Source organism: Bufo bufo, chromosome 6, assembly GCF_905171765.1.
Source record: "Bufo bufo chromosome 6, aBufBuf1.1, whole genome shotgun sequence".
NCBI classification, from domain to species: Eukaryota; Metazoa; Chordata; class Amphibia; order Anura; family Bufonidae; genus Bufo; species Bufo bufo.
In genome coordinates, this window is record NC_053394.1 from 197076514 (window position 1) to 197098199 (window position 21686).

The following is a 21686-nucleotide window of genomic DNA, read 5'->3' on the forward strand; positions in this document are numbered from 1 at the left end:
GGATCTGGGGTAACCAACACCGGAGCATTAACCAGAGCAGTCTTTAGTGCTTGGAAAGCCACCTCGCATTCCGGGGACCACAGGACTTGTCGGGGTAGCTTTTTTTTGGTCAAGTCGGTCAGGGGTTTGGCCAAGGCGCTATAGTCGGGTACAAAGCGTCTGTAATAGCCGGCTGTGCCTAAGAAAGCCATGACTTGTGTCTTGGTGTGGGGAGTGGGCCAATTGGCAACGGCCTCGATCTTAGCCGGCTCCGCCCGTTGCTTACCACATCCTACTCGGTGGCCCAAATATTGTACCTCCGCCATACCCAAGTGACATTTGTCGGGTTTCAGGGTCAGCCCGGCACCTTTGATCCTATCTAATACTACCCCTACGTGCGCTAGGTGCGCTTCCCAGGTATCGCTGTGGATGGCGATGTCATCCAGGTAAGCGCATGCAAAGCTCTGGAGACCCCTAAGTAACTGATCCACCATCCGTTGGAAGGTGGCCGGGGCGTTCTTCATCCCGAACGGCATAACCCGGAATTGGTATAGGCCGAACGGGGTGATGAAGGCCGACTTGGGTATGGCATCTTCTGCTAGGGGAATCTGCCAATATCCCTTGCATAGGTCTATTGTGGTCAGATACTTCCCTGCAGAGATACGGTCAAGCAGCTCGTCCATCCGTGGCATCGGATAGGCGTCCGTAACTGTCTTGTCGTTGAGGCGCCGGTAATCTACACAGAAGCGGGTTGTCCCATCCTTCTTTGGCACTAAGACTACCGGCGAGGCCCAAGGACTTTCTGAGGGTTCGATTACGCCTAGCCGAAGCATCTCATCTATTTCCTTCCGCATCCCTTCCCGGACTGCTTCGGGGATACGGTAGGGAGGCTGTCTCAGGGGTGCCTGTCCTGGAGTCTCTACCTTGTGTATGGCTAGGAGTGTGTATCCAGGCTCCTGAGAGAATGTAGCCTGTTTTGTTTCTAGTAAGCGGACAGCTTGAGCCCGCTCTTGTGGCTCCAACTGTTCACCTAGCTGGACTTTCTTTATCTTGGTCATCCCTTCGTTACTGCCCAATAGGTCGGGAAGGGGTAGGGTCTCTGTGTCTTCTCCTGCTGGTGCACAGATAGCGGCCACCTACTCTGCCCGTTCCTGATAGGCCTTGAGCATGTTGATGTGAAAGGTTCATTTCACATCTTCATCCTCGCAGCTGGCTATAGTGTAGGTAGTGTCGCATATCTGTCCTATACCTTTATAGGGGCCCTGCCAGGCGGCCTGGAGCTTGTCTGTTCGGACCGGCCTTAATACCATGACCTTTTGGCCTATCTGAAAGCTCTGGTGCCTAGCCCGTCGGTCATACCATACCCTCTGGCGCTGTTGGGCCGCCTGGAGGTTCTCTCGCACTGTCTGGGCTAATTCCTCCATGCGGTCCCTCAGCTCCAGGACATAAGGTACAACCGGGGTCCCCTCAATCTCTGTCTGCCCCTCCCAGTGATCCTTGATGAGATCTAAGGGCCCCCTCACCCGCCTCCCATAAAGAAGTTCGAAGGGTGAGAATCCGGTCGATTCCTGCGGCACCTCTCGGTAGGCAAAGAGAAGGTGTGGCAGGAATCGCTCCCAATCCTTGTATGCCCCCGTGAACGACTTCAACATTTGCTTTAGCATTCCGTTGAAGCGCTCGCACAGGCCGTTAGTCTGGGGATGGTATGGGGAGCTAGTCAGGGATTTAACTCCACAGGTAACCCCCTGCTAGCAGAGTCATCAAAAAGCAGAAGAGACTGCTGCATGACTTGGGGCTCAGAGTGCTTGGCTGATTTGCAAGGGGGTGAGGTGAAAGACTGATGGACATCGGCTGCAGGTGCCAACTCTGATCTTTCAGCAGGAGACTGGGTGGGAGACAATGTGAAGGAACTGGAGGCACTGTCAGCAACCCAATCTACTATCGCCTGTACTTGTTCTGGCCTCACCATTCGTAGAGCCGCATTAGGCCCGACCAAATATCTCTGCAGGTTCTGTCGCCTACTCGCACCTGATGAAGGGGTTTCACTTGTGCGTGTAGCTGGGACAGGTTGTAAAGGTTGTATCTCACATTTTGCCCAAAATGGTTGTTTTTCAAATAACTGAATAGAACCACAGTATCTAAAGTGTGTATCTCACAATGACATATGCAGTAAAGGCTGCAAAATTTAGTTTTTTCCCAAAATGGGTGTTTGTTTAAAAACAGATTATGACAGCAGTATATAACCATTGATTTTCACATGTGCAGATGCAGCAAGGGCTGTAAAATTGTGTATTTTGCCCAAAAAGGGTGTTTTTAAAACCCAGAAAATTATAGCTGTATTTCTAGCTTAAATTGCACACTGACTAATCCTGCAAAGGCACCAGATGTTGGATATTGCCAAAAAAGGGTGTTTTTTCAAAGACAGATTATTGCAGTATTTGAAGCTTGGATTTGAATGTCACAAAAGCACAGATGCAGTGCTGGTGCAATGAGCTTTCATTAAATGGCCGCCGCCGCTGCCCACCTAACAGCCGGTTCAGACCTGAGCGTTTTACAGCGCGTTCCTACGCGCTGTAAAACGCTCAACAAGGAGAAACCAATCCCCTATCGGCATGGTTCTCATCTGGGCGTTTTACAGCGCGTACGATCGCGCTGTAAAACGCCAGACACCCCAAGAAGTTCAGGAGCTTCTTTGGGGCCTAGTGTCGCGCGTTCCCGTACATAGACTTCCGGGAACGCGCGACAATGGGCGTTCGCTTGTCTCCGTGGCGCGATTGTAAACGCCCGTACCTTCGCGCATACAGAGCGTACGTTCAGTACGCTCTGGTGTGAACCCAGCGTAACTAACAGATGGTTAAAACTTTTTTTTTCTCTGGCACTGGGCTCAGGGCAGTTTTAAAAAGATTGTGCACTGCACCCACACAACTATATCTATGTAGATTGCTGAGTTCAATTGGAGTTCTGATAACAGATTCTGTCCTATTCTCTCCCTCACAGCAGCAGCATCATCCTCTCCCTACACTAAGCACAGCAGAGTGACGTGCAGCGCTACATGACTCCAGCTTATATAGAGGCTGGGTCAAATGCTGCACTGGCCAATCACAGCCATGCCATTAGTAGGCATAGCTGTGATGGCTTCTAAGGTCACACAGTTAAACGCTTGTTGATTTGCTGCTCTGTAGTCTTTCAAAAAACTCCAGGAAATCGCCGAACACCGAATCCGAACTTTTACTGAAATGTTCGTGTTCGGGGGCCAAAAATCCTAAAGTTCGGTACGAACCTGAACTTTACAGTTCAGGTTCGCTCAACCCTAGTGACCGCCTAATATACCTCCGGTCACATAATCACTTGTTCTTTTCTGTACGGTGAATGTCTAATGTTTGGGGCCCACAGTAAAATTGTATACGGTGTCCGCCTAATATACCTCCAGCCATATCATCACTTGTTCTTTTCTGCACTGTGAACGCCTAATGTTTGGGGCCTGTAATCTAACTGGCCAACAGTAAAATTGTTATATGGTGACCGCCTAATGTACCTCCATCCACATAATCACTTTTCTTTTCTGTCTGGTGAATGCCTAATGTTTGGGGCCTGTACTACACTGGCCAACAGTAAAATTGTTATTTGGTGACCGCCTAATATACCTCAAGCCACATAATCACTTGATCTTTTCTGTACGGTGAATGCCTATTGTTTGGGGCCTGTAATCTAACTGGCCAACAGTAAAATTGTTATACGGACCGCCTAATATACCTACGGCAACATAATCACTTGTTCTTTTCTGTACGGTGAATGCATAATGTTTGGGGCCTGTAATCTAACTGGCCAACATTAAAATTGTTATATGGTGACCGCCTAATTTACCTCCAGCCACATAATTACTTGTTTTTTTCTGTACGGTGAATGCCTAATGTTTGGGGCCTGTACTACACTGGCCTGCAGTAAAATTGATATCCAATGACCGTCTAATATACCTCCAGCCACATAATCCCTTGATCTTTTCTATACGGTGAATACCTAATGTTTTGGGCCTGTAATCTAACTGGCCAAAAGTAAAATAGTCAAACGGTGTCCGCCTAATGTAACCCCAGCCACATAATAATTTTTTATTTTCTGTACGGTGAATGCCTAATGTTTGGGGCCTGTACTACACTCGCCTGCAGTAAAATTGATATCTAATATAACTCAAGCCATATCATCACTTGTTCTTTTCTGTACGGTGAACGCTTAATGTTTGGGGCCTGTAATCTAACTGGCCAACAGTAAAATTGTTATTTGGTGACCGCCTAATGTACCTCCAGCCACATAATTACTTGATCTTTTCTGTAAGTTAAATGCATAATTTTTGGGGCCTATAATCTAACTGGCCAACAGTAAAATTGTTATACGGTGACCGCCTAATGTACCTTTAGCCACATAATCACTTTTCTTTTCTGTCCGGTGAATGCCTAATGTTTGGGGCCTGTACTACACTGGCCTGCAGTAAAATTGATATCCAATGACCATCTAATATTCCTTCAGCCTCATAATCACTTGATCTTTTCTGTCCGGTGAATGCCTAATGTTTGGGGCCTGTACTCCACTGGCCTGCAGTAAAATTGATATCCAGTGCGGTTTCAACTGGTGGTGTGAGACCACTATAGGGAAGGTAAGGAAAGTTTGCAAGATACCGAGTGTGCGGCCTCATTTGATATGAGGCCGCACGTTTGGCTGTGGCTTGCGTGCCACATGCGCTTGTTTAAATTAGAAGCGCCTTGCCTCTGAGCGGGGATGAAGTGTTTCCCGTCCTGGAGCGCTGTAGGTAGCTTTATGGGGACTGAGGAGATATAGAAAGAAATCGGGAGGTGGCTGATATACAGATAAGATAAGATAAGGAAAGAACCCTAAGGGAGTATCAAGAAGAGAGGATGAAAACTCTAAGCAGAACATACTGATGTAGTAGAGTTAACACACATGCTTTCTGAGATTGTGTTATCTAAACTAAATGCGTTAAGCAGACATCTTCAATTGCTTTTCAAAGGCTTTTGTTTCAAGATAATGCGATGAGTTAAGAAATTTGAGTTAAGAGTAGAGGTGGGACGAATCCAATTTTTTTTCGAATCCGAATCCGAAAAGGTTCTCGAATATATCGAATATTTCGAATCTCGAATCCTACGAATCCTGTACATAATTGTGTGAACGGTGTAAGAAACAAAGTCAGACTGCATCAGTTTGTCTGAACCTCCACCTCCCAGTCACGGTCGCACCCTCTATAACCGCGATGACCCCTGATATGACCCCTGCTCCTATCACTACAGAACATACAGGGTAATACAGCCCCATACCTCTTACATCCAGTGACGTCTCCTTTGATGTAGATGTTCTCTTTCCTCATCTTCTCCTTTCAGACCTTCAGACCAGACCACCATTTTTCGTCTCTGCAGGTTGACAAAAAAAAATCTTAGTTTACTACTTTTCCATCATCCTCCCATCTTCTGGACAAATCATCCTAACACCCCCAATACTGTTCCGCTGTGCTCCCCAATACTATACTGCAGAAACAGATAATACCCCTGATAATACTAGTACCACACAGAGCCCCCCATATAAAATACCCCTTCTTTGTGGCCTCAGTAGATGCCCCCATAGTGCCCCCCAATAATGTGCCAATAAGAAGTGGCCCCACAGTACCACCCAATAATGGGCCAGTAAGTGTCCCCATAGATGCCCCCCTAATCATGTGCCAGTATCAAGTGCGGAGTGCCTCTCTCCTCCCCCCCATGTGCCGGTATCATAGTGCCATCTCTCCCCCAATGTGCCAGTATTATAGTGCCATCTCCCCCATATTGTGCCAGTATCATAGTGCCACCTCCCCCCATAATGTGCCAGTATCATAGTGCCATCTCCCCCATAATGTGCCAGTATCATAGTGCCATCTCCCCCATAATGTGCCAGTATTATAGTGCCACCTCCCCCCATAATGTGCCAGTATCATAGTGCCATCTCCCCCCCATAATGTGCCAGTATCATAGTGCCATCTCCCCTCATAATGTGCCAGTATCATAGTGCCTCCCCCCCCAATGTGCCAGTAGTATCAGTGCCATCTCCCCCCATAATGTGCCAGTGTCATAGTGCCTCCCCCCCAATGTGCCAGTAGTATCATAGTGCCATCTCCCCCCATAATGTGCCAGTATCATAGTGCCTCCCCCCCAATGTGCCAGTAGTATCATAGTGCCTCTCACCTCTCCCCCTGACATCCACAGATCCCCCATCCTATAACAGTGCCATCCACAGACCCCCCCATCCTATAACAGTGCCATCCACAGACCCCCCCCACCCCATAACAGTGCCATCCACAGACCCCCCCCACCCCATAACAGTGCCATCCACAGACCACCCCACCCCATAACAGTGCCATCCACAGACCCCCCCCACCCCATAACAGTGCCATCCACAGACCCCCCATTGCCGCTCCAGTACAGTTATAAAATGTGTAATTCAATTAATAATGATTCATGCTGCCCCCTCTGTAGTATAACATTCAATATATCCTACTCACAGGGCTACTGTTATATCGTAATGCAGGCCGGCCGGGCAGACGAGCGGCAGAGTGACTGACTGACGTCACGTGCCTGCGCCGCCTGCTTTATTCATAAAGTAGGCGGCGCAGGCACGTGACGTCAGTCAGTCACTCTGCCGCTCGTCTGCCCGGCCAGCCTGCATTACGATATAACAGTAGCCCTGTGAGTAGGATATATTGAATGTTATACTACAGAGGGGGCAGCATGAATCATTATTAATTGAATTACACATTTTATAACTGTACTGGAGCGGCGGGGCCTGAGCACAGTGAACGCACTCCTCCTCCCAGTCCCTCCCACCGGGATTCGTCGGATTCGTATCAGGTCAATTACGTCGGGATTCGAGTCCACGAATCCCATGAATCCAGCAAGATTCGAGGGATTAGTGGATTCGACGAATCCCCCGTCCCATCTCTAGTTAAGAGTATGTGTGTTAACCCTGCTACATCTGTTTAGTCAACATCAGCATCCATGATGATTATAGTGCTGAACAATTCCTAGTAGGTTGTCATAGTGACTATGAAGTCACAGCTAGCTATTGGAATGTACTAACAGCTTTGTCAGCATGTACTTCATTTCACCCTCTCCAGGGTTGGACAGGCTTATGCAGCAGGTACACCAGGAAATGTTGTCCACATCAGAGAACTTTATCTTAAACTGACCTGACCCAGGTTTAGTTAGCATTTGTCTCACACAATAGTAACATATAGTAACAAAGTAACATAGTACATAAGGCCGAAAAAAGACATTTGTCCATCCAATTCGGCCTGTCATCCTGCAAGTTGATCCAGGGGAAGGCAAAAAAAAACCCTGTGAGGTAGAAGCCAATTTTCCTCACTTTAGGGGAATAAAAAATTCCTTCCCGACTCCAATCAGGCAATCAGAATAACTCCCTGGATCAACAACCCCTCTCTAGTAGCTATATCCTGTAATATTATTACACTCCAGAAATACATCCAGGCCCCTCTTGAATTCCTTTATTGTACTCACCATCACCACCTCCTCAGGCAGAGAGTTCCATAGTCTCACTGCTCTTAAGGTAAAGAATCCTTTTCTATGTTTGTGTACAAACCTTCTTTCCTCCAGACGCAGAGGATGTCCCCTCGTCACAGTCACAGACCTGGGGATAAATAGATGATGGGATAGATCTCTGTACTGACCCCTGATATATTTAATCATAGTAATTAGATCTCCCCTCAGTCGTCTTTTTTCTAACGTGAATAACCCTAATTTTGATAATCTTTCAGGGTACTGTAGTTGCTCCATTCCAGTTATTACTTTAGTTGCCCTCCTCTGGACCCTCTCCAGCTCTGCTATGTCTGCCTTGTTCACTGGAGCCCAGAACTGTACACAGTACTCCATGTGTGGTCTGACTAATGATTTGTAAAGTAGTAGGAATATGTTCTCATCACGGGCATCTATGCCCCTTTTGATGCAACCCATTATCTTATTGGCCTTGGCAGCAGCTGCCTGACAATAGGATCAGAAAGATCTGGTCCTCTACACTAAAGCACACAATATTTTGACAAAAAAACACTTCAAGAGTGTGGATTCAAATAGTTACCTTGACTATAAAAGTTGCCATTATTCAAGATGGAAAAAAAATATATAATACAGTTAATTCAATAGGATTTGCCGTAACTGTACCACTTTGGAACAACAACTCTATGTTATTAAATCTTCCTCGATAAGGGGTATCCAAAAAGTTTGATCAACCACTCAATAAAATGTGTAAGAGGCGAAGCCGGGTTGGATTGCCTCAAACCTCGTCCAACCAACAAATGAGGAAACAAGAATAACTTGTATGATTGCAATTTTATCACTAGATATAATACACTGCTCAAAAAAATAAAGGGAACACTTAAACAACACAATGTAACTCCAAGTCAATCACACTTCTGTGAAATCAAACTGTCCACTTAGGAAGCAACACTGAGTGACAATCAATTTCACATGCTGTTGTGCAAATGGGATAGACAACAGGTGGAAATTATAGGCAATTAGCAAGACACCCCCAATAAAGTAGTGGTTCTGCAGGTGGTGACCACAGACCACTTCTCAGTTCCTATGCTTCCTGGCTGATGTTTTGGTCACTTTTGAATGCTGGCGGTGCTTTCACTCTAGTAGTAGCATGAGACGGAGTCTACAACCCACACAAGTGGCTCAGGTAGTGCAGCTTATCCAGGATGGCACATCAATGCGAGCTGTGGCAAGAAGGTTTGCTGTGTCTGTCAGCGTAGTGTCCAGAGCATGGAGGCGCTACCAGGAGACAGGCCAGTACATCAGGAGACGCGGAGAAGGCCGTAGAAGGGCAACAACCCAGCAGTAGGACCGCTACCTCCGCCTTTGTGCAAGGAGGAACAGGAGGAGCACTGCCAGAGCCCTGCAAAATGACCTCCAGCAGGCCACAAATGTGCATGTGTCTGCTCAAACGGTCAGAAACAGACTCCATGAGGGTGATATGAGGGCCCGACGTCCACAGGTGGGGGTTGTGCTTACAGCCCAACACCGTGCAGGACGTTTGGCATTTGCCAGAGAACACCAAGATTGGCAAATTCGCCACTGGCGCCCTGTGCTCTTCACAGATGAAAGCAGGTTCACACTGAGCACATGTGACAGACGTGACAGAGTCTGGAGACGCCGTGGAGAATGTTCTGCTGCCTGCAACATCCTCCAGCATGACCGGTTTGGCATTGGGTCAGTAATGGTGTGGGGTGGCATTTCTTTGGAGGGCCGCACAGCCCTCCATGTGATCGCCAGAGGTAGCCTGACTGCCATTAGGTACCGAGATGAGATCCTCAGACCCCTTGTGAGACCATATGCTGGTGCGGTTGGCCCTGGGTTCCTCCTAATGCAAGACAATGCTAGACCTCATGTGGCTGGAGTGTGTCTGCAGTTCCTGCAAGACGAAGGCATTGATGCTATGGACTGGCCCGCCCGTTCCCCAGACCTGAATCCAATTGAGCACATCTGGGACATCATGTCTCGCTCTATCCACCAACGTCACGTTGCACCACAGACTATCCAGGAGTTGGCAGATGCTTTAGTCCAGGTCTGGGAGGAGATCCCTCAGGAGACTGTCCGCCACCTCATCAGGAGCATGCACAGGCGTTGTAGGGAGGTCATACAAGCACGTGGAGGCCACACACATTACTGAGCCTCATTTTGACTTGTTTTAAGGACATTACATCAAAGTTGGATCAGCCTGTAGTGTGTTTTTCCACTTTAATTTTGAGTGTGACTCCAAATCCAGACCTCCATGGGTTAAAAATTTTGATTTCCATTTTTTTATTTTTGTGTGATTTTGTTGTCAGCACATTCAACTATGTAAAGAACAAAGTATTTCAGAACAATATATAATTAATTCAGATCTAGGATGTGTTATTTTTGTGTTCCCTTTATTTTTTTGAGCTGTGTACATATCATAATAAAATTCAAAGTACTCTATTGGGACACTCTGTTGAAGGACCCAATTCTAATGTAAGTCCTGCCCAGATATCCCACCATTACCTATCAAAGTGCTCGGACTATTAAAAATCTTTAGCTCCCGACCGACCGACCCAACAACACAGCTGCAAAACCAACTTCTATACACCTGTTAAAAACCAAACATGGGGGAAGGAAATAGGTTCTTTTCATTGTCATTAGAGATGTCGCAAACTTAAAATTTTCCGTTCGCGAACGGCGAACGCAAATTTCTGCAAATGTTCGCGAACGGGCGAACCGCCATAGACTTCAATAGGCAGGCTAATTTTAAAACCCACAGGGACTCTTTGTAGCCACAGTAGTGATGGAAAAGTTGTTTCAAGGGGACTAACACCTGGACTGTGGCATGCCGGAGGGGGATCCATGGCAAAACTCCCATGGAAAATTACATAGTTGACGCAGAGTTGGATTTTAATCCATAAAGGGCATAAATCACCTAACAATCCAATATTTTTTTTAACAACGTGGTTTAAAACATCCAGTGTGTGTATACGATCAGGTATGATGTTGTATCGATCAGGTAGTGTAAGGGTTACGCCCGCTTCACAAACATTGATAGACCAAACTCCCCTTTTAATGCACCGCAAACAACCGCAAACAGTCCATTTGCCCAACCGCAAACTTCCCATTTGCCCAAGGTTGGTTAACAAGCTAACCATGTCCCGTTGATGTCATTGAATGTTTCTTCCTCCACCCAGTCACGTACAACACCAAGGGTCCCCGAAAGGTGAATTGAATAGATTTTTTCGAACGGGGAGATGGTTAAAAAAACCGCTGGCTCCCTCCCCTTCGTTTGAATCCACGCCACGGTCACTGCGTCTGCACCGTGCAATTTACTGTCACACCCGTGAGTGGTATTTTCTGTAGTACTATTCTCATCAGTTTAATCCCTGTATGGTCCCCAATCTGGGATCCATTTATTAAATAGATTTTTTGAACGGGGAGATTTTTTATCTGCGAGGTATTTGTGAGTGAGTAACACCCTGTAACGGTATGAGTGGAGGCCTAGCCACTAGCCAGTGGACACAATACAGTCTGTGTGGGCCTGACACACACGGGCTTGCAAATGTGATTATATCACAGAAAAATATTAAATATAAAAAAAATTATCTGAAAGGTATTTGAGTGAGTGACACCCTGTAATGGTATCAGTGGAGGCCTAGCCAGTGGCCATAATACAGTCTGTGTGGGCCTGACACACACTGGCTTGCAACTGTGATTATATCACAGAAAAATATTAAATAGAATTTTTTTTATCTGAAAGGTATTTGAGTGAGTGACACCCTGTAACGGTATGAGTGGAGGACTAGCCAGTGGCCACAATACAGTCTGTGTGGGCCTGACACACACTGGCTTGCAACTGTGATTATATCACAGAAAAAGATTAAATAGAATTTTTTTTTATCTGCGAGGTATTTGTGAGTGAGTGACACCCTGTAACGGTATAAGTGGAGGCCTAGCCACTAGCCAGTGGACACAATACAGTCTGTGTGGGCCTGACACACACTGGCTTGCAACTGTGATTATATCACAGAAAAAGATTAAATATATATTTTTTTATCTGTGAGGTATTTGTGAGTGAGTGACACCCTGTAACGGTATGAGTGGAGGCCTAGCCACTAGCCAGTGGACACAATACAGTCTGTGTGGGCCTGACACCCACGGGCTTGCAAATGTGATTATATCACAGAAAAATATTAAATATAATTTTTTTTATCTGAAAGGTATTTGAGTGAGTGACACCCTGTAACGGTATCAGTGGAGGCCTAGCCAGTGGCCACAATACAGTCTGTGTGGGCCTGACACACACTGGCTTGCAACTGTGATTATATCACAGAAAAATATTAAATAGAATTTTTTTTATCTGAAAGGTATTTGAGTGAGTGACACCCTGTAACGGTATGAGTTGAGGACTAGCCACTAGCCAGTGGCCATAATACAGTCTGTGTGGGCCTGACACACACGGGCTTGCAAATGTGATTATATCTCAGAAAAATATTAAATAGAATTTTTTTTATCTGAAAGGTATTTGAGTGAGTGACACCCTGTAACGGTATGAGTGGAGGCCTAGCCAGTGGCCACAATACAGTCTGTGTGGGCCTGACACACACGGGCTTGCAACTGTGATTATATCACAGAAAAAGATTAAATATAATTTTTTTTTTATCTGCAAGGTATTTGTGAGTGAGTGACACCCTGTAACGGTATGAGTGGAGGCCTAGTCACTAGCCAGTGGCCACAATACAGTCTGTGTGGGCCTGACACACACTGGCTTGCAACTATGATTATATCACAGAAAAAGATTAAATAGAATTTTTTTTTATCTGCGAGGTATTTGTGAGTGAGTGACACCCTGTAACGGTATGAGTGGAGGCCTAGCCACTAGCCAGTGGCCACAATACAGTCTGTGTGAGCCTGACACACGGGCTTGCAAATGGGATTATATCACAGAAAAATATTAAATATAATTTTTTTTATCTGAAAGGTATTTCAGTGAGTGACACCCTGTAACGGTATGAGTGGAGGCCTAGCCAGTGGCCACAATACAGTCTGTGTGGGCCTGACACACACGGGCTTGCAACTGTGATTATATCACAGAAAAAGATTAAATATAATTTTTTTTTATCTGCGAGGTATTTGTGAGTGAGTGACACCCTGTAACGGTATGAGTGGAGGCCTAGCCACTAGCCAGTGGCCACAATACAGACTGTGTGGGCCTGACACACACTGGCTTGCAACTGTAATTATATATCAGAAAAAGATTAAATAGATTATTTTTTTATCTGCGAGGTATTTTCTGTCACACCCTGTATGAATGGTGTGCACACAGTACTGTCTGTGACTGAGCCTGCAGCCTCTCACACACGGGCAGGAAACTGCAATATATATATATATAAAAAATAATTAAAAAAAGCAGACTGATGTACCAGCCCTGAAAAGGGCTTTTTGGGGTGCTGTCAGGACGCTGCCCTAGCTAACGCTTTCCCTATTGAATCAGCAGCAGCAGCACTGTCCCTCCTCTCACTGAGAATGCAGCTTCCGAATGAATCTAAAATGGATGCTGTCCAGGAGGTGAGAGGGTCTGGGAGGGAGGGTCTGCTGCTGATTGGCTGGAATGTATCTGCTGACTGTGAGGTACAGGGTCAAAGTTTACTCAATTATGATGTATAGGGGGCGGACCGAACATCGCATATGTTCGCCCGCCGCGGCGAGCGCGAACAAGCTATGTTCGCCGGGAACTATTCGCCGACGAACTATTCGGGCCATCTCTAATTGTCATTCCAGACGATGTAAATGTTGCTGCAATAAAGTACATAATATTATAGAGGTGGGGGTGACCGACACAGATGAAATAATCTAGTTAAGACATTATCTAGATTGCAGTTCAAGTAATGCAATTTATTTATGGCAGTATCCATGTAAATTACAATACATTGGTCAAACGACACAAACACTGAGTGAAAAAATAAACCAACACTGTTCAAATATTAATCACAATGGTGATTCTAAGTATTTATATATTATTCTGATAGATCATGTTCTTCAATCCTTTCAATAGCTTTGTAGAAAGGAAATTTACTGGATTTTTAAATTTAATTCAATACTCCCTTTGGCCTAAATGAATCTTTAGAATATAACTATTAAATTTTTTGCTCATTTATTATTAATATTACTCATGTACCATTATTGCCCTCGCACTGAGTATTGCTATTTTTTATTACTTATTTATTTTTAATGTTTTTTTTTTTTTCTCTTCCCTTTTTAGAGCATTCTCCTTATATATTGCAAGAGCCCAACACAACAGATAAAGGTACAAATAAAGAGTAGATAAATTAATTAACCAATTTTTTTATATAATAAATTAACAAATATTTCGTTTTCTCTTTTCTTCTCCATTAGAAAAAAGATTCATATGGTAGTATATCTATTGCCTTTTGACATTCATATTTATTATATTTTTATTCTTATCTGCCATTAATTATTTTTATCTGTCATGAACTTGTATATTTTTTTGTATTGTATCTCAACTTTGTATTTAAGATATTAATGTATTAGTATTTTTATTTCATAAATTGCAATTTTTGATTATTTATATCAAGCCATTTTGTCATGGGGTTGGCCCCATAGTAAGGCCATTCCCAACTCCTGTAGCGTGTGCGTTCCTTCCTGGAACACAGTGACCTCCTAATCAGAAGGAGAAGGCCCCAAGGCAAGGCTGCTCCCCGAATGCATGCATACCACCGTGGAACGTAACCACCTCCTCTTTTATAAAAAGACTGTCCGACCCTGCACTAGGGGATCATTTATATACATAGTTTATGGTAATTTAATTTAGACCATTTTATTTATTTAGATCACCTCTATGCGTTCCATTATTGAATGCATCTTTTCTTCTGCCTAACTATTACTGGACATCACATGACTGGTGACGTACTTCCGGTTGTGTGACCTCCAGTTGGCGGCCCTTGGTGGTAAAAATGTAATGAATTAGTGAGGACATGCTATATAAACAAGGTAATTGCCTGTTTGTTATGTTATATCTATTATGATAAAGGGGTTGTCTATCACCCGAAATGCATTGAGTTAAATAAAACATTGTAACTCCTGATTGGAGCCTTTCATCTGTATCCAGTGGGATTTACAACCGAAGTGCAAACCTGGTGTGAGAGGGACAATAGCAAGTGTATTGAGTTTATCTTTTCTCTCTCTCTCTCTTGGCATGAGTATGATGTACCAATCTGTCTCCAATTTTAAGGTTATTGTCTTGATGTGAGAAGCTCCTCTGAAATTTGTTCTATAGTTTTCCCGACATCCGCTGCAATATTATGATGGATGTTGGGTGTTTAAAGATGGCATCTGCTGTGCCAGGCCTAATATCTGAAAAAATGCGGTCGCCACACGCTCCTGCTCCGGTAAATGCGTCCTCCGGCTAAGATCGGAGAAGCTGTTACCTTGTAACAATAGGCTGGAACCTGCTTGAGATTCCGATGCCTGATCACTGGTGTATTTCAATACAGGCTTGCAGGTGGCAGCATTGCATTGTAATATACTGAATTCTGTATTATTTAATGGATAAAATGCTATTACAGAATACAAATGGCAATCTAATGATTGTTATAGTCAGTTAGGTTCACTTAAAGTAAATTAGGAAAAAGCTTTTCAAAATAAAAATCACTCCCTTTCCCCAAAATAAAAATAAACAATAAAACAAATTAACATCATAGGTATCACCACTTCTGTAAACGACCATAGTTGTCAATATAAAAATATTTATCCTATACGGCCAATGGCGTAAAGGGAAAAAACTAACTGGCCAATACGCGATACGTTGTTTTTCCATCACTTAACCTCACTCAAAAAGTCTAATAAAAAGTGATAAAGTCATACACACTCCAAATACTATCAATAAAAACTACAGATACCACCAAAAATGATCCCTCACACAGCTCCATGGATGTAACTATTAAAATATTATGGGGGTCAGAATATGGCAAAGAAAATAAAAAAATATTTTTTTTTTCTAAGCATATACCATACATTATAAATGTGATTTTGTTGTAATCACACAGAGACTAAAAGGCATGAATTAGTTTTACCGCATAGTGAACGCTGTAAAAACAAAACCCATAAAGACGTGCTTGATATTTTTTTTTTAAATGCCACCCTATTTGGAATTTTTTTTCAACTTCCCACTACATCATATACAATATTAAATGGTGGCATTAGAAATACAACTTGTCCCTCATACAGCTATGTGAACAAAAAAATAAAACAGTTGTAGCTCTGGAAACAGGGAGTAAAAAAATTAAAATGCAGGAAGGTGTTTATTGGCACAAGTCTGAGTTTTCAAAAATACTTTTTGTATCTAAGAGCAATTTCACACAAGCATATTTAGTCCAGGAAAACATGCTCCAGATCAACAATGTATTTTCTTTCAGGAAAATGGCAAAAGGCAAAAGAAATCATAAGGGTAAGAAAGTCACCCTGAAAGCAGCCAAGAATTCCATTCGCATCACATTTGATGGTAAAAGAAGACTGGATCTTTCTAAGATGGCAATTGCTTCTATGCCCAAATGCCTATTGAAACTCTGTGATATAGAAGAGCTGGACCTAAGTAGGAATTTTATACGAAAGATTCCTGATTGGATACAACGTTTTCAGAATCTACGATGGCTTGATCTACACAGCAATCAGATAGAAAAACTTCCAGAGTCCATAGGTCAACTACAAAACCTCCTATATCTTAATGTTTGCAACAACAAACTGACCGCAAATGGTATCCCAATAGAACTAAGTCATCTCAAGAACTTGCGTCAACTTAACCTTGGACTTAACAGCATTGATGTTCTGCCAACTACATTAGGGAATCTGAAAGAGCTCAAGGAAGTATGCCTCTTTGATAATCATCTTACTTCAGTTCCTCCTGGCATACTTAAGCTGCCGAAACTGAAGAAAATTAACACCAAGAGAAACCCTATCCAGAATACAGAAGAAAAAACTGAGGAAGAGCAACAGGAAACTATTGAAAGGGTTAAATGTCTTCATCTTGTGAATGAGAAGGATCTGTGTAGTCCTTGTCTGGCAAAGTACCAGATGGATAAAAGTAAGCTGAAGAAGCTGAAAGATCTTATGGCTTCTGCAATGAAAAATCCTTTCTCCAGTAATCATGTTTCTCCTAACTCTACAGCCAAGGAGACAATGGTAAATGTAGGTGAATGAGAAGATGAGAAAAATCAACAATAAGATCTCATGCTTTATTGTAATTAGACAATGTAGACAACAATAATAAAGGAAGCCAAAGACCAAAAATGTAAATAAACTGTTACTTTCTATTCTATTATATGTAACATTTCTTTGTTTTCCTTTCACAAAATTAAGAAATTTAATCTCCATACCTGGAATACCACCTATTGTTGCCGCCCAGAGCAATCCATATATTTTTTTTTTACAACCCTCGGTTTCCTGTTCATAATGGCATCCTATTTGCTGAAAGGGCTCCTGATATTGATGACCTATCCTTTGGATAGGTCATCAATATCCAATCAGTGAGGGTCCGACAACCTGCTCCCCCACCAACCAACTGTTCTTTGCAGTCTCTGATGCTGGAATTAGCACTTTGAATGGAACAGGAAGCACAGCTTTGTTTAAAGTATAGTGACTGTGCTGGGTTACTGCAGCTCTGCTCCCATTAAATTCTGTGTCAGCTTAGCTGCAGTAACCCAGCACAACCACTACACTTTCAATGTAGCTGTGCTACCTGTCCCATGCAGAGTGCTAGTTCCAGCACCAGAGGCTGCATGGAACAGCTGATCATGGGGGAGCCAGGTTTCGGACCCTCACTGATTGGATATTAATCACCTATCCTAACGATAGCTCATCAATATCAGAGGCCTAGAAAACCTTTTTTAAAGACTGTAGCTTGCCATATGGCAGAAACCACATGTTTTCTCCAGGGGTGGAGTCTTCATGTTCAATCTGACACTGTACTGTCATCAGAGTGGCCAGGTTGAGCAAGATCTTGCAAGATCTAATATATCTTGTGAGACCAGGCAAAGTGAAGACTTCATTTCCTGGCAATGAGATCCCTTGATCCCTTCTCACTGGTGATGATGTCTAGAATGAAGTCTTCAGATTGTGGGTCTTGTGAGATATGTTAAATCTCACAAGATCACGCTCAGACAGGGCACTATTTACAAGAGTTAACATGATGACTCCACCTCTGGAGAAAAGATGCGGTTGCTGTCCAAGGGCAAAACATAGTCTATTGGCATATAGGGCGCCAATATGAACAGGTGATTTATCTCATGAACCAGTGTTCAGATCAGAAAAAAATGCTCATGGGGTGGTAGAAATGATGCAGATTACATTTCCTAAACTTGTGACAAGTACATTTTTAAAGGGTTGTCTCACCTTTTTCCTATAGTGTGCAAGCACAGCTACTGCTTCAAGATTGTAGGATGGCCGTAAGCATGGAGATGAGCAGAATATAATGCAATGAAAAAAATAAATGAAATCAGCAAAGGAGGCAATATGTACAATTATAATATACACTCACCTAAAGAATTATTAGGAACACCATACTAATACGGTGTTGGGCCCCCTTTTGCCTTCAGAACTGCCTTAATTCTATGTGGCATTGATTCAACAAGGTGCTGATAGCATTCTTTAGAAATGTTGGCCCATATTGATAGGATAGCATCTTGCAGTTGATGGAGATTTAAGGGATCCAGGGCACGAAGCTCCCGTTCCACCACATCCCAAAGATGCTCTATTGGGTTCAGATCTGGTGACTGTGGGGGCCATTTTAGTACAGTGAACTTATTGTCATGTTCAAGAAACCAATTTGAAATGATTCGAGCTTTGTGACATGGTGCATTATCCTGCTGGAAGTAGCCATCAGAGGATGGATACATGTTCTCATTCTGTTTACGCCAAATTCGGACTCTATCATTTGAATTTCTCAACAGAAATCGAGACTCATCAGACCAGGCAACATTTTTCCAGTCTTCAACAGTCCAATTTTGGTGAGCTCGTGCAAATTGTAGCCTCTTTTTTTCCTATTTGTAGTGGAGATGAGTGGTACCCGGTGGGGTCTTCTGCTGTTGTAGCCCATCCGCCTCAAGGTTGTGCGTGTTGTGGCTTCACAAATGCTTTGCTGCATACTTCAGTTGTAACGAGTGGTTATTTCAGTCAACATTGCTCTTCTATCAGCTTGAATCAGTCGGCCCATTCTCCTCTGACCTCTAGCATCCACAAGGCATTTTTTCCCACAGGACTGCCGCATACTGGATGTTTTTCCCTTTTCACACCATTCTTTGTAAACCCTAGAAATGGTTGTGCGTGAAAATCCCAGTAACTGAGCAGATTGTGAAATACTCAGACCGGCCCGTCTGGCACCAACAACCATGCCACGCTCAAAATTGCTTAAATCACCTTTCTTTCCCATTCTGACATTCATTTTGGAGTTCAGGAGATTGTGTTGACCAGGACCACACCCCTAAAAGCATTCAAGCTACTGCCATGTGATTGGTTGACTAGATAATTGCATTAATGAAAAATAGAACAGGTGTTCCTAATAATTCTTTAGGTGAGTGTATTAATACACTGCCCGTCCCCAAAAAAATATTTCATTGGACTGCCTTTAGCTTTGATTACGGCTTGCATTCGCTGTGGCATTGTTTCGATAAGCTTCTGCAATGTCATAAGATTTATTTCCATCCAGTGTTGCATTCATTTTTCACCAAGATCTTGCATTGATGATGGTAGAGTCTGACTGCTGCGCAAAGCCTTCTCCAGCACATCCCAAAGATTCTCAATGGGGTTTAGGTCTGGACACTGTGGTGGCCAATCCACGTGTGAAAATTTCTCGTGCTCCCGGAACCACTCTTTCACAATTTGAGCCTGATGAATTCTGGCATTGTCATCTTGGAATATCCATGTGCCATCAGGGAAGAAAAAAATCCATTGATGGCATAACCTGGTCATTCAGTATGTTCAGGTAGTCAACTGACTTCATTCTTGGAGCACATACTGTTGCTGAACCTACACCTGACCAACTGCAGCAACCCCATATCATAGCACTGCCCCCACAGGCTTGTACAGTAGGCACTAGGCATGATGGGTGCATCACTTATTCTGCCATTCTTCTTACCCTGATGTGCCCATCACTCTGGAACAGGGGAAATCTGGACTCATCAGACCACATGACCTTCTTCCATTGCTCCAGAGTACAATCTTTATGCTCCTTAGTAGAGTTGAGCGAACCCAAACTGTAAATTTAGCTGAGAATCTGTCATATTAACCAGCCCATATACACCGCTGTGACACTATCTGTGCGTGACCGAACCTATTTAGAAGTAGCTGAAATAAATCTATTTTGCTGGGAATCTGTCATATTAACGAGCCCATATATACCGCTGTGACACTATCTGTGTGTGACCGTACCCATTTAGAAGTAGCTGAACTAAAGCTATTTTGCTGAGAATCTGTCATATTAACCGCCTCAGGACCGCCTAACGCAGGATTGCGTTCCGGAGGCGGTCGATTCATTCCTCTTCGACGCGCCGGCGCGTCATCTCGCGAGACGCGAGATTTCCTGTGAACGCGCGCACACAGGAGCACGCGTTCACAGGAACTGCAGGTAAACGAGCTGATCTACAGCCTGCCAGCGGCGATCATTCGCTGGCAGGCTGTAGATCCGATTTTTTTAACCCCTGAAAGGTATATTAGACGCTGTTTTGATAACAGCGTCTAATATACTTGCTACCTGGTCCTCTGGTGGTCCCTTTTTCTTGGATCGACCACCAGAGGACACAGGCAGCTCTGTAAAGTAGCACCAAACACCACTACACTACACCCCCCCTGTCACTTATTAACCTCTTATTAACCCCTGATCACCCCATATTAGACTCCCTGATCATCCCCCTGTCATTGATCACCCCCCTGTAAGGCTCCATTCAGACGTCCGTATGTGTTTTGTGGATCCACGGTATGGATCCGCTGATCCGCAAAACACATACGGCCGTCTAAATGGAGCCTTACAGGGGGGTGATCACCCCATATAGACTCCCTGATCACCCCCCTGTCATTGATCACCCCCCTGTAAGGCTCCATTCAGACGCCCGTGTGTGTTTTGTGGATCCGCGGATCCACAAAACACGGACACCGGCAATGTGCTTTCCGCATTTTGCGGATCCGCACATTGCCAGAACTATATTGAAAATGCCTTTTCTTGTCCGCAATTGCACTTCTTTCCAAAGTGACCCCATTTTGGAAAGAAGACACCCCAAGGTATTTCGTAAGGGGCATGGTGAGTTCATGTAAAATTTGATTTTTTGCCACAAGTTAGTGGAATATGAGACTTTGTAAGAGAAAAAAAATAGTAAAATAAAAATAAAAAAATAATAATTTTCCGCTAACTTGTGCCAAAAAAAAAATATTCTAGGAACTCGCCATGCCCCTCACGGAATACCTTGGGGTGTCTTCTTTCCAAAATGGGGTCACTTGTGGGGTATTTATACTGCCCTGGCATTTTAGGGGACCTAAAGTGTGAGAAGTAGTCTGGAATCCAAATGCCCTCCTAAAAGGTACTCATTGGAATTTGGGCCCCTTTGCGCACCTAAGCTGCAAAAAAGTGTCACACATGTGGTATCGCCGTACTCAGGAGAAGTTAGGCAATGTGTTTTGGGGTGTCTTTTTACATATACCCATGCTGGGTGAGAGAAATATCTCTGTAAAAGTCAACTTTGTATAAAAAAATGGGAAAAGTTGACTTTTACAGAGATATTTCTCTCACCCAGCATGGGTATATGTAAAAATACACCCCAAAACACATTGCCCTACTTCTCCTGAGTACGGCGATACCACATGTGTGACACTTTTTTGCAGCCTAGGTGCGCAAAGGGGCCCAAATTCCAAAGAGTATCTTTACGATTTTACAGGGCATTTTTTACGCATTTGGATTCCAGACTTCTTCTCACGCTTTAGGGCCCCTAAAATGCCAGGGCAGTATAAACACCCCACAAGTGACCCCATTTTGGAAAGATGACACCCCAAGGTATTCCGTGAGGGGTATGGTGAGTTCATGTAAAAAAAAAAATTTTGTCACAAGTTAGTGGAATATGAGACTTTGTAAGAAAAAAAAAAAAATCATAATTTTCC

At 43.8% G+C, this 21686-nt stretch overlaps 1 protein-coding gene across 1 annotated transcript in view; it reads left to right on the top strand.

The window, feature by feature from the left end:
- Window positions 1-16745, top strand: part of LRRC18 (leucine rich repeat containing 18) — a 108428-nt gene extending 91683 nt beyond the window's left edge. Inside the window, exon 2 of the mRNA XM_040438403.1 lies at window positions 15965-16745. Within this exon, the coding sequence (XP_040294337.1) occupies window positions 15969-16745 (777 nt within the window). The 5' untranslated portion in view covers window positions 15965-15968. The remainder of the gene's footprint in view (window positions 1-15964) is intronic.
- The last annotated feature ends 4941 nt before the right edge of the window (window positions 16746-21686 follow it).